The sequence below is a fragment of the Bolinopsis microptera genome, chromosome 12 (genome assembly GCF_026151205.1).
Source record: "Bolinopsis microptera isolate Bmic1 chromosome 12, MBARI_Bmic_1.0, whole genome shotgun sequence".
NCBI classification, from domain to species: Eukaryota; Metazoa; Ctenophora; class Tentaculata; order Lobata; family Bolinopsidae; genus Bolinopsis; species Bolinopsis microptera.
In genome coordinates this window covers 15,040,120-15,052,876 of record NC_087083.1, presented here as the reverse complement: position 1 = coordinate 15,052,876, position 12,757 = coordinate 15,040,120, and the positions used below count along the sequence as shown (strand labels likewise).

The 12,757-nt window shown below is 43.6% G+C and overlaps 2 protein-coding genes across 2 annotated transcripts; both read right to left on the bottom strand.

Annotated features, from left to right (window-relative positions):
* Window positions 1–193: 193 nt before the first annotated feature.
* On the bottom strand, window positions 194–1,851 carry LOC134823961 (endosome/lysosome-associated apoptosis and autophagy regulator 1-like). The gene is made up of 7 exons (XM_063835557.1): window positions 1,743–1,851; window positions 1,477–1,620; window positions 1,261–1,314; window positions 1,003–1,146; window positions 745–888; window positions 483–626; window positions 194–360 (listed from the first exon to the last, which is right to left on the bottom strand). The coding sequence occupies exons 1-7, from the start codon at window positions 1,849–1,851 to the stop codon at window positions 194–196; spliced, it is 906 nt and encodes a 301-aa protein (XP_063691627.1).
* A 657-nt stretch (window positions 1,852–2,508) lies between these two features.
* LOC134823960 (proprotein convertase subtilisin/kexin type 5-like) lies at window positions 2,509–4,231 on the bottom strand. The gene is made up of 7 exons (XM_063835556.1): window positions 4,123–4,231; window positions 3,858–4,001; window positions 3,592–3,735; window positions 3,326–3,469; window positions 3,060–3,203; window positions 2,797–2,940; window positions 2,509–2,675 (listed from the first exon to the last, which is right to left on the bottom strand). The coding sequence occupies exons 1-7, from the start codon at window positions 4,229–4,231 to the stop codon at window positions 2,509–2,511; spliced, it is 996 nt and encodes a 331-aa protein (XP_063691626.1).
* Window positions 4,232–12,757: the final 8,526 nt, after the last annotated feature.

The following is a 12,757-nucleotide window of genomic DNA, read 5'->3' as shown; positions in this document are numbered from 1 at the left end:
CAAGAAGATGCTCCTGCAGTACTGACAGAGTTCTCATCACAACTATCACAGGAAGACATGTGTGTGTCTCTGTATGTTCCTGCTGCACATTCATCTGTGGAGTGGTACCAATCATGAATAAGATAATATCTCTTTTGAAAGAGAATTGATAAGAAATTAATAAGATAAGATGAGAATAGTGGGGATAAGAATCTCATCGTGGGTTTATCAACTTACCACATTCTGTCGAATCATCATTAGCTACAGTTCCAGCATTACAAGCAGTGCAAGAAGATGCTCCTGCAGTACTGACAGAGTTCTCATCACAACTATCACAGGAAGACATGTGTGTGTCTCTGTATGTTCCTGCTGCACATTCATCTGTGGAGTGGTACCAATCATGAATAAGATAATATCTCTTTTGAAAGAGAATTGATAAGAAATTAATAAGATAAGATGAGAATATTGGAGATAAGAATCTCATCGTGGGTTTATCAACTTACCACATTCTGTCGAATCATCATTAGCTACAGTTCCAGCATTACAAGCAGTGCAAGAAGATGCTCCTGCAGTACTGACAGAGTTCTCATCACAATTAACACAGGAAGACATGTCTGCTTCTCTGTATGTTCCCTCTGCACATTCATCTGTGGAGTAGTACAAATCATGAATATGATATCTTTATTGAAAGAGAATTGATAAGAAATAAATAAGATAAGATAAGAATAGTGGCGATAAGAATTTTTTCGTGGGTTATCAACTTACCACATTTTGTCGAATCATCATTAGCTACAGTTCCAGCATTACAAGCAGTGCAAGAAGATGCGCCTGCAGTACTGACAGAGTTCTCATCACAACTATCACAGGAAGACATGTCTGCTTCTCTGTATGTTCCCGCTGCACATTCATCTGCGGAGTGGTACAAATCATGAATAAGATATCTTTATTGATAGAGAATTGATAAGAAATAAATAAGAGAAGAATATTTGAGATAAGAATCTCATCGTGGGTTTATCGTCTTACCACATTCTGTCGAATCATCATTAGCTACAGTTCCAGCATTACAAGCAGTGCAAGAAGATGCTCCTGCAGTACTGACAGAGTTCTCATCACAACTATCACAGGAAGACATGTCTGCATCTCTGTATGTTCCTGCTAAGCATTCATCTGCGGAGTGGTACAATTCATAAATAAGATATCTTTATTGAATGATAATTGATAAGAAATTAATAAGATAAGAATATTGCAGATAAGAATCATATCGTGGGTTTATCCACTTACCACATTCTGTCAAATCATCATTAGCTACAGTTCCCGCTGAGCATTCTCCCAAAACTGCAAAATTTTCATTGCATTGTTACTGATAATTTTATCTCTGCATAGTTTACATGCAATCAAAGAGGAGTCTATTTATTCACTTGCCACGCATTCTTTTGAAAGGATGCCTGGCAAGTGAATATTGCTGATAATGATCTTTTCGTGGGTTTATCAACTTACAACATTTTGTCGAATCATCATTAGCAACAGTTCCAGCATCACAAGCAGTGCAAGAAGATGCTCCTGCAGTACTGACAGAGTTCTCATCACAACTATCACAGGAAGACATGCTTGCTTCTCTGTATGTTCCTGCTGCACATTCATCTGCGGAGTGGTACCAATTATGAATAAGATAATATCTTTTTTGAAAGAGAATTTATAAGAAATAAATAAGATAAGATAAGAATAGTGGGGATAAGAGTCTCATCGTGGGTTTATCAACTTACCACATTCTGTCAAATCATCATTAGCTACAGTTCCAGCATTACAAGCAGTACAAGAAGATGCTCCTGCAGTACTGACAGAGTTCTCATCACAACTATCACAGGAAGACATGTGTGTGTCTCTGTATGTTCCCGCTGCACATTCATCTGTTGGGTGGTACCAATCATAAATAAGATAATTTTTTTTTGAAAGAGAATTGATAAGAAATAAATAAGATAAGATAAGAATAGTGGGGATTAGAATTTTATCGTGGGTTTATCAACTTACCACATTTTGTCGAATCATCATTAGCTAAAGTTCCAGCATTACAAGCAGTGCAAGAAGATGCTCCTGCAGTACTGACAGAGTTCTCATCACAACTATCACAGGAAGACATGTGTGCGTCTCTGTATGTTCCCGCTGCGCATTCATCTGTGGAGTGGTACCAATCATGAATAAGATAATATCTTTTTTGAAAGAGAATTGATAAGAAATAAATAAGATAAGAATAGTGGGGATAAGAATTTTATCGTTGGTTTATCAACTTACCACATTCTGTCGAACCATCATTAGCTACAGTTCCAGCATCACAAGCAGTACAAGAAGATGCTCCTGCATTACTGACAGTATTCTCATCACAATTAATACAGGAAGACATGTCTGTTTCTCTGTATGTTCCCGCTGCACATTCATCTGCGGAGTGGTACAAATCATGAATAAGATATCTTTATTGAAAGAGAATTGATAAGAAATAAATAAGATAAGATAAGAATAGTGGGGATAAGAATCTCATCGTGGGTTTATCCTCTTACCACATTCTGTCAAATCATCATTAGCAACAGTTCCAGCATCACAAGCAGTGCAAGAAGATGCTCCTGCAGTACTGACAGAGTTCTCATCACAACTATCACAGGAAGACATGTGTGCGTCTCTGTATGTTCCCGCTGCACATTCATCTGGTGGGTGGTACCAATCATAAATAAGATAATTTGTTTTTGAAAGAGAATTGATAAGAAATAAATAAGATAAGATAAGAATAGTGGGGATTAGAATTTTATCGTGGGTTTATCAACTTACCACATTTTGTCGAATCATCATTAGCTACAGTTCCAGCATTACAAGCAGTGCAAAATGATGCTCCTGCAGTACTGACAGAGTTCTCATCACAACTATCACAGGAAGACATGTCTGCATCTCTGTATGTTCCCGCTGCGCATTCATCTGTGAAGTGGTACCAATCATGAATAAGATATCTTTATTGAAAGAGAATTGATAAGAAATAAATAAGATAAGATAAGAATAGTGGGGAGAAGAATCTCATCGTGGGTTTATCCTCTTACCACATTCTGTCAAATCATCATTAGTTACAGTTCCAGCATTACAAGCAGTGCAAGAAGATGCTCCTGCAGTACTGACAGAGTTCTCATCACAACTATCACAGGAAGACATGTCTGCATCTCTGTATGTTCCCGCTGCGCATTCATCTGTGAAGTGGTACCAATCATGAATAAGATAATATCTCTTTTGAAAGAGAATTGATAAGAAATTAATAAGATAAGATAAGAATAGCGGGGATAGGAATCTCATCGTGGGTTTATCAACTTACCACATTCTGTCGAATCATCATTAGCTACCCTTCCAGCATTACAAGCAGTGCAAGAAGATGCCCCTGCATTACTGACAGAGTTCTCATCACAACTATCACAGGAAGACATGCCTGCTTCTCTGTATGTTCCCGCTGCACATTCATCTGTGGAGTGGTACCAATCATGAATCAGATAATATCTTTATTGAAAGAGAATTGATTAGAAATAAATAAGATAAGATAAGAATAGTGGGGATAAGAATCTCATCGTGGGTTTATCAACTTACCACATTCTGTCGAATCATCATTAGCTACCCTTCCAGCATTACAAGCAGTGCAAGAAGATGCTCCTGCAGTACTGACAGAGTTCTCATCACAACTATCACAGGAAGACATGCCTGCTTCTCTGTATGTTCCCGCTGCACATTCATCTGTGGAGTGGTACCAATCATGAATCAGATAATATCTTTATTGAAAGAGAATTGATTAGAAATAAATAAGATAAGATAAGAATAGTGGGGATAAGAATCTCATCGTGGGTTTATCAACTTACCACATTCTGTCGAATCATCATTAGCAACAGTTCCAGCATCACAAGCAGTGCAAGAAGATGCTCCTGTAGTACTGACAGAGTTCTCATCACAACTATCACAGGAAGACATGTCTGCATCTCTGTATGTTCCTGCTGCACATTCATCTGTGGAGTGGTACCAATCATGAATAAGATAATATCTCTTTTGAAAGAGAATTGATAAGAAATTAATAAGATAAGATAAGAATAATGGGATAAGAATCTCATCGTAGGTTTATCAACTTACCACATTCTGTCGAATCATCATTAGCTACCCTTCCAGCATTACAAGTAGTGCAAGAAGATGCTCCTGCAGTACTGACAGAGTTCTCATCACAACTATCACAGGAAGACATGCGTGCGTCTCTGTATGTTCCCGCTGCACATTCATCTGCGGAGTGGTACCAATCATAAATAAGATATCTCATTGAAAGAGAGTTGAAAAGAAATTAATAAGATAAGAATATTGCAGATAAGAATCTCATCGTGGGTTTATCCAGTATCCACTTACCACATTCTGTCAAATCATCATTAGGTACAGTTCCCGCTGGACATTCTTTAAAAACTGCAAAAGATCTATTGTTAAAGAATAAAGAATATGCTGAGTATTTCAATACTTTAAGATGAATAAATTATATATGGCCATTGATCCTTTTATTTTTAAGCACATGTGTACGACGTGTTCACAGAATGTCATATCTGAAACAGAATCAGTGATCAGATTTGGTTTTGAGATTAAAAAGTGTGGTTTTGCTTGTTTACCTGTGATATTGTTTCCTTTGTAAAACTGAGAGGCCCCGTTAGTAGTCTCTTTAAACTGAATTGCTTTTATCTCATTAGGGACACACTCATCGTATATGTCAAACATGTAGAAATACTCTCCATTGAATCGAACTGTCAGCCTCGTACTGTTCAGCTGAAGGGACCAGATTCCACTTTCAATTATTCCGTCTTGGTATTGATCATTTAATTTTTTACCATCTCCAGAACAGATTATCTCAAATTTCAGACCCGCTGGTCCGATTGTCATGCTGCCAAGCTTTTCTAGATCCCTGGACAGAAAATCAACAGCTATCATGTCAGAGGCATCAAGATGCTGTTTTGTTTTTATTTCAAATTGGGTTGTGTTTGACAACATTTCGTTTAGTACGACAGTTGTTGTTCCATCCTCTTCCACTGGTGCCCAACCTGTTAAATCTTCTGTAAGTACCGAAGAGAAATAACAGTTAGAAATGTTAGATCTGTGAAAAATAATTAATTTCCACAAATAATTTTTAGAAATTTCCTGACATCATTTATATTACTATTAGCGACAAAAGAAACGCCATTGTTATCATCACAATACAATTTCGTTGGTAGCTTTGATGGGCTCATTGATCATCGTGCAGAAATGCATAAATATCTTCCTCCTTGCTGACACTTGTGTGAGCTTGGAGAAGCATCATGAGCGGGCTATCCCGTGAATGGAAGCTTGTATAAAAATTAAATTTTTTTAAACTAAAAAAAATACTTTTACCGCAACTTATAGTTTTCACAAGGAACATAAATTCGCTAAGTGGAGATCTGATCTGTGAATAATTATCAATTTTAGATGTTCATTGTATAGTTAATTTGTGAGGACTGTCACGAAAATGTTCGTTAAAAGCTTAAATGTCAAAAATATTCAAAAACTGAAAGCAAAATAAGGAGCGAGTAAAAACAGTTTCAATTAAGTTCTCATTTAATTTATTCGTTTTATTGTCATCACATTTGAGAGAGCGACGGTTAAGCATCATAGGGACATCAATTACACAAAGTCAATTTGAATTTATATTTGTGAGAACGGCATTATAAGACGTATTAATCTTAAATTTCCAAGAGACAGTTAGATGAGAAAAAATATTATGGTAAAATTCCAAGATTTGTTATATCAACAATTTTGTTCAATTAAATCACTTTTAATAAAGGGTCTTTCACATATTACCCAATCACTGAGGGGAGGCAGGGGGTTTCTTAATGATTACGCTAGTACGTCATTTTAAGATACTACTTTTGAGTGAAACTGATAACAGAAGGGGGGGGGGGGGGTTAAACGCCATTAAAGTGAATTCAGGAACCTGTATACGGTAACCCCAAAATGGTGTCAAGACTCAAGAGACTAAATAAATTATTCCTTATTTAATTCGCGTTTTTGACACTACTTGGGGGTCCAAATTTTGGGCTCTAAAACCCCTATTTCTTATTCATTTATGCTGATTTGGAGGCCATTAAAGCCTTTGACCCAGTCAAAAAAGTTTCAGTTGTATATCTTTTACGGTTTTTTGCGTAAAGTCGCGTTAAAGTTGATGCCGTGGTGTCAGTAAAATGGTACGGATAAACACATCCATCCATCCATATATTATATCGTCTTGCTTTATATATAGTAAGATAAAACCACTTGACCGGGAACCCCATATCGAGTTTTATTAATCTCACCTTCAGTTTGAACATTTTGCAATGTAACATGGGCCAAAAGGAGAAATATATATGCAGATACCATCCCGTTCCTTACGAGATTAGTTATCTTCTTCATCAATAACAGCTTCGTTATTGTACTGTTATGCTATTTTTTCCATCCTCATGAGTATAATTTAATCCTGTAAACAATAACATTAATAATCAATATATTTTATTCTAACACTGAACGTATCTCTTTGAATTCCCGAGTACAGCAAGCAACACTTTTGCTGCACAATTGATTAAACAATACTCATTAACGACTAACGTGTAGTGTGTTGGTCTTGTTCGTTAAGGAATTTCATTTAGTTAAGTTATCAAATAAATAAAACATGCGATCTGGAAAACTGAAAAAAGTTAAACAACATCAACAAAATTAAGATCTCACCAAAATTTATAGCAATCATCCCAAAAGCATTGTACGACACTTGTCTTGTAGTGATTGTAGCCTTTTCATTAGGCAATTGACACCGTCAATAAGTTAAACACAGAACAAAGAGATTTCTTGTATTAGCCCATTTTGAGAAAGACGAAGTGAACACTCAACCCTGCACATAATAAATTCACAATGTCTTCCCTATATATTTAAATCATCGCAGATATCAATGTATTATTTGTATATCTGTAGTCACGGATCACACAATTCTATTTCTGGAACAGCATCTCACACATGATCTTTACGTGCACCATATGTCTGAAATAATAATATAAGTTAAATGAATAAGAGTATCTCATACTGTGTTATTGTTAATCCACAGAGAAAGCAGCTACTACGTTACTAGGCATACTGCGTGTCATTAATTTAGGATGTTGGATGTTTTTGTGAAAATTATGCGCGCACGCGTTATGTCCCTCGCCCTAATATTTGGTTTTTTGTGGTCCATTGCGTTAAAAGATGAAATTTCAAGAAATACTATGCGTTGGTAAATGTATAGAATCTAACACACATTTGTTTGTGTTTATCACACTAGATTTTTGCATTATGACTTTCGCACGGTATTTAAGGAATAATAAGGTCAGTTAATCTAGTCTCTATGAGCACAATGCACGTGCAATGCACGTGCAATTTAGTTTATGGCGGCCAAATTTTTTTGGAGGCCTGAATCAAAAATCCGTTTTTCAAAATAAGGTCGAAATGCGATTTCGAGTCGATTCCGAAAATTTCATGCAAAAATTTTGAAAACTGATTGAGTTGTTACAATTTTAATGAGATCAATTTCGCGAATATCGCGAACCAAGATACAGGCAATTTGGTTAATTTTTTGTGGTTTTTTCGCCTTAGTATCCACATTTAAACAGATATAAAGCTATAACTTACAGAGAATATGTAGTTTAAGGCTTACCTTTCATAAAAAGTAAGTCTCATTCAAAAATATTGATGTTTGACAAATTTATGGGACGGAATCTACCAAATTTGGTGCGTATGCCCAAATATGGGCATATGGTTTTTGGCTCATAACTCAGTCATTTTTTGTCCAATCTTGATGAAATTTCGTATACGAGTTCAGGAGACCACTAGCTACAAGTAGAGCACCATTAACCTGGGTTTTGGGCATGTTCAGGGTATTTGGATAAATTGGGCCTAATTTGGACCAAATATGGGCGTGGCTGCCCTGCGCGAACCGTTTGGCGCGGTTGGGGTCCGGGACCCCCTCAAAAGTTCGGTCACTGGTCCTAGTTTGTTGGTCAACTATCTCGAAATCAAGTTTCACAAAAAAATACCCATTTCTAACCCTCGTCAATGGCTTTTTTGAGAATTCGCATTAATGAGAAGAATGAGATGAGTTATAAATAACATATTATCTGGGCAGGAAGAAGACTGTTCAACACTGCAGATCCGAGTAGTGTAGTGGAAACTGACGGAACAACTCCTGGACAGCCCCTCAAAGATTACGTGTTCTGCTCCACAGTGGAGTACATAGGTAATCCATTACAGCTATCATTACATGCAATGCTCCTTCGATGGTTCTCTATTTTGTGAGGAAATGTACCCAACTTCTCCTATAGCCTAGTGAATCTTGTTTAAATTTGATTATGTTTTAACTAATTACTGGCAATATTGCTAAGTTGTTACCGGCCAGATGTAGACGGGGTGGAACACAACGTGAAGTTGGACCCCCCCCCCCCCCAATATTGCTAAGTTGTTACCGGCCAGATGTAGACGGGGTGGAACACAACGTGAAGTTGGACCCCCCCCCCCCCAATATTGCTAAGTTGTTACCGGCCAGATGTAGACGGGGTGGAACACAACGTGAAGTTGGACCCCCCCCCCCCCAATATTGCTAAGTTGTTACCGGCCAGATGTAGACGGGGTGGAACACAACGTGAAGTTGGACCCCCCCCCCCCAATATTGCTAAGTTATTACCGGCCAGATGTAGACGGGGTGGAACACAACGTGAAGTTGGACCCCCCCCCCCCCCCCAATATTGCTAAGTTATTACCGCCAGATGTAGACGGGGTGGAACACAACGTGAAGTTGGACCCCCCCCCCCCCCAATATTGCTAAGTTGTTACCGGCCAGATGTAGACGGGGTGGAACACAACGTGAAGTTGGACCCCCCCCCCCCCCAATATTGCTAAGTTGTTACCGGCCAGATGTAGACGGGGGTGAACACAACGTGAAGTTGGACCCCCCCCCCCCCCCCCAATATTGCTAAGTTGTTACCGGCCAGATGTAGACGGGGTGGAACACAACGTGAAGTTGGACCCCCCCCCCCCCAATATTGCTAAGTTGTTACCGGCCAGATGTAGACGGGGCCCCCCCAATATTGCTAAGTTGTTACCGGCCAGATGTAGACGGGGTGGAACACAACGTGAAGTTGGACCCCCCCCCCCCCCAATATTGCTAAGTTGTTACCGGCCAGATGTAGACGGGGTGGAACACAACGTGAAGTTGGACCCCCCCCCCCCCAATATTGCTAAGTTGTTACCGGCCAGATGTAGACGGGGTGGAACACAACGTGAAGTTGGACCCCCCCCCCCCCCAATATTGCTAAGTTGTTACCGGCCAGATGTAGACGGGGTGGAACACAACGTGAAGTTGGACCCCCCCCCCCCCCCAATATTGCTAAGTTGTTACCGGCCAGATGTAGACGGGGTGGAACACAACGTGAAGTTGGACCCCCCCCCCCCCCAATATTGCTAAGTTGTTACCGGCCAGATGTAGACGGGGTGGAACACAACGTGAAGTTGGACCCCCCCCCCCCCCCCAATATTGCTAAGTTGTTACCGGCCAGATGTAGACGGGGTGGAACACAACGTGAAGTTGGACCCCCCCCCCCCCAATATTGCTAAGTTGTTACCGGCCAGATGTAGACGGGGTGGAACACAACGTGAAGTTGGACCCCCCCCCCCCCCAATATTGCTAAGTTGTTACCGGCCAGATGTAGACGGGGTGGAACACAACGTGAAGTTGGACCCCCCCCCCCCCCAATATTGCTAAGTTGTTACCGGCCAGATGTAGACGGGGTGGAACACAACGTGAAGTTGGACCCCCCCCCCCCCCCAATATTGCTAAGTTGTTACCGGCCAGATGTAGACGGGGTGGAACACAACGTGAAGTTGGACCCCCCCCCCCCCCCAATATTGCTAAGTTGTTACCGGCCAGATGTAGACGGGGTGGAACACAACGTGAAGTTGGACCCCCCCCCCCCCCAATATTGCTAAGTTGTTACCGGCCAGATGTAGACGGGGTGGAACACAACGTGAAGTTGGACCCCCCCCCCCCCCCAATATTGCTAAGTTGTTACCGGCCAGATGTAGACGGGGTGGAACACAACGTGAAGTTGGACCCCCCCCCCCCCCCAATATTGCTAAGTTGTTACCGGCCAGATGTAGACGGGGTGGAACACAACGTGAAGTTGGACCCCCCCCCCCCCCCAATATTGCTAAGTTGTTACCGGCCAGATGTAGACGGGGTGGAACACAACGTGAAGTTGGACCCCCCCCCCCCCAATATTGCTAAGTTGTTACCGGCCAGATGTAGACGGGGTGGAACACAACGTGAAGTTGGACCCCCCCCCCCCCCAATATTGCTAAGTTGTTACCGGCCAGATGTAGACGGGGTGGAACACAACGTGAAGTTGGACCCCCCCCCCCCCCAATATTGCTAAGTTGTTACCGGCCAGATGTAGACGGGGTGGAACACAACGTGAAGTTGGACCCCCCCCCCCCCAATATTGCTAAGTTGTTACCGGCCAGATGTAGACGGGGTGGAACACAACGTGAAGTTGGACCCCCCCCCCCCCAATATTGCTAAGTTGTTACCGGCCAGATGTAGACGGGGTGGAACACAACGTGAAGTTGGACCCCCCCCCCCCCCCCAATATTGCTAAGTTGTTACCGGCCAGATGTAGACGGGGTGGAACACAACGTGAAGTTGGACCCCCCCCCCCCCAATATTGCTAAGTTGTTACCGGCCAGATGTAGACGGGGTGGAACACAACGTGAAGTTGGACCCCCCCCCCCCCCAATATTGCTAAGTTGTTACCGGCCAGATGTAGACGGGGTGGAACACAACGTGAAGTTGGACCCCCCCCCCCCCCCCCAATATTGCTAAGTTGTTACCGGCCAGATGTAGACGGGGTGGAACACAACGTGAAGTTGGACCCCCCCCCCCCCCCAATATTGCTAAGTTGTTACCGGCCAGATGTAGACGGGGTGGAACACAACGTGAAGTTGGACCCCCCCCCCCCCCCAATATTGCTAAGTTGTTACCGGCCAGATGTAGACGGGGTGGAACACAACGTGAAGTTGGACCCCCCCCCCCCCCCAATATTGCTAAGTTGTTACCGGCCAGATGTAGACGGGGTGGAACACAACGTGAAGTTGGACCCCCCCCCCCCCCCAATATTGCTAAGTTGTTACCGGCCAGATGTAGACGGGGTGGAACACAACGTGAAGTTGGACCCCCCCCCCCCCCCAATATTGCTAAGTTGTTACCGGCCAGATGTAGACGGGGTGGAACACAACGTGAAGTTGGACCCCCCCCCCCCCCCAATATTGCTAAGTTGTTACCGGCCAGATGTAGACGGGGTGGAACACAACGTGAAGTTGGACCCCCCCCCCCCCAATATTGCTAAGTTGTTACCGGCCAGATGTAGACGGGGTGGAACACAACGTGAAGTTGGACCCCCCCCCCCCCCCAATATTGCTAAGTTGTTACCGGCCAGATGTAGACGGGGTGGAACACAACGTGAAGTTGGACCCCCCCCCCCCCCAATATTGCTAAGTTGTTACCGGCCAGATGTAGACGGGGTGGAACACAACGTGAAGTTGGACCCCCCCCCCCCCCAATATTGCTAAGTTGTTACCGGCCAGATGTAGACGGGGTGGAACACAACGTGAAGTTGGACCCCCCCCCCCCCAATATTGCTAAGTTGTTACCGGCCAGATGTAGACGGGGTGGAACACAACGTGAAGTTGGACCCCCCCCCCCCCCAATATTGCTAAGTTGTTACCGGCCAGATGTAGACGGGGTGGAACACAACGTGAAGTTGGACCCCCCCCCCCCCCCAATATTGCTAAGTTGTTACCGGCCAGATGTAGACGGGGTGGAACACAACGTGAAGTTGGACCCCCCCCCCCCCCAATATTGCTAAGTTGTTACCGGCCAGATGTAGACGGGGTGGAACACAACGTGAAGTTGGACCCCCCCCCCCCCCAATATTGCTAAGTTGTTACCGGCCAGATGTAGACGGGGTGGAACACAACGTGAAGTTGGACCCCCCCCCCCCCAATATTGCTAAGTTGTTACCGGCCAGATGTAGACGGGGTGGAACACAACGTGAAGTTGGACCCCCCCCCCCCCAATATTGCTAAGTTGTTACCGGCCAGATGTAGACGGGGGTGGAGCACAACGTGAAGTTGGACCCCCCCCCCCCCCCAATATTGCTAAGTTGTTACCGGCCAGATGTAGACGGGGTGGAACACAACGTGAAGTTGGACCCCCCCCCCCCCAATATTGCTAAGTTGTTACCGGCCAGATGTAGACGGGGTGGAACACAACGTGAAGTTGGACCCCCCCCCCCCCCCCCCCAATATTGCTAAGTTGTTACCGGCCAGATGTAGACGGGGTGGAACACAACGTGAAGTTGGACCCCCCCCCCCCCCCCCCCCCCCCCAATATTGCTAAGTTTTACCGGCCAGATGTAGACGGGGTGGAACACAACGTGAAGTTGGACCCCCCCCCCCCCCCCAATTGCTAAGTTGTTACCGGCCAGATGTAGACGGGGTGGATCACAACGTGAAGTTGGACCCCCCCCCCCCCTCCCCCCCCCCCCAAAGCTTTGGGACCCCCTGAACGGGGGAAACCCCAACCCCCCCAATTACCCCCCCCCCCCCCCAATAAAATTGCTAGTTTTTTAAACCGGGCCCAAAGTAACGGGGGGGACACAACGTGAAGTTG

Excerpts from the sequence above, each read along its gene's own strand:
- LOC134823960 (XM_063835556.1), bottom strand. The coding sequence starts at position 4,231 with ATGTCTTCCTGTGATAGTTGTGATGAGAACTCTGTCAGTACTGCAGGA. Across the intron at positions 3,470-3,591 it reads TGATGATTCGACAGAATGTG|ATGAATGTGCAGCGGGAACA; the intron begins GTAAGTTGATAA and ends ACCACTCCACAG. Across the intron at positions 3,204-3,325 it reads TGATGATTCGACAGAATGTG|ATGAATGCGCAGCGGGAACA; the intron begins GTAAGTTGATAA and ends ACCACTTCACAG.
- LOC134823961 (XM_063835557.1), bottom strand. The coding sequence starts at position 1,851 with ATGTCTTCCTGTGATAGTTGTGATGAGAACTCTGTCAGTACTGCAGGA. Across the intron at positions 1,621-1,742 it reads TGATGATTTGACAGAATGTG|ATGAATGTGCAGCAGGAACA; the intron begins GTAAGTTGATAA and ends ACCACTCCGCAG. Across the intron at positions 361-482 it reads TGATGATTCGACAGAATGTG|ATGAATGTGCAGCAGGAACA; the intron begins GTAAGTTGATAA and ends ACCACTCCACAG.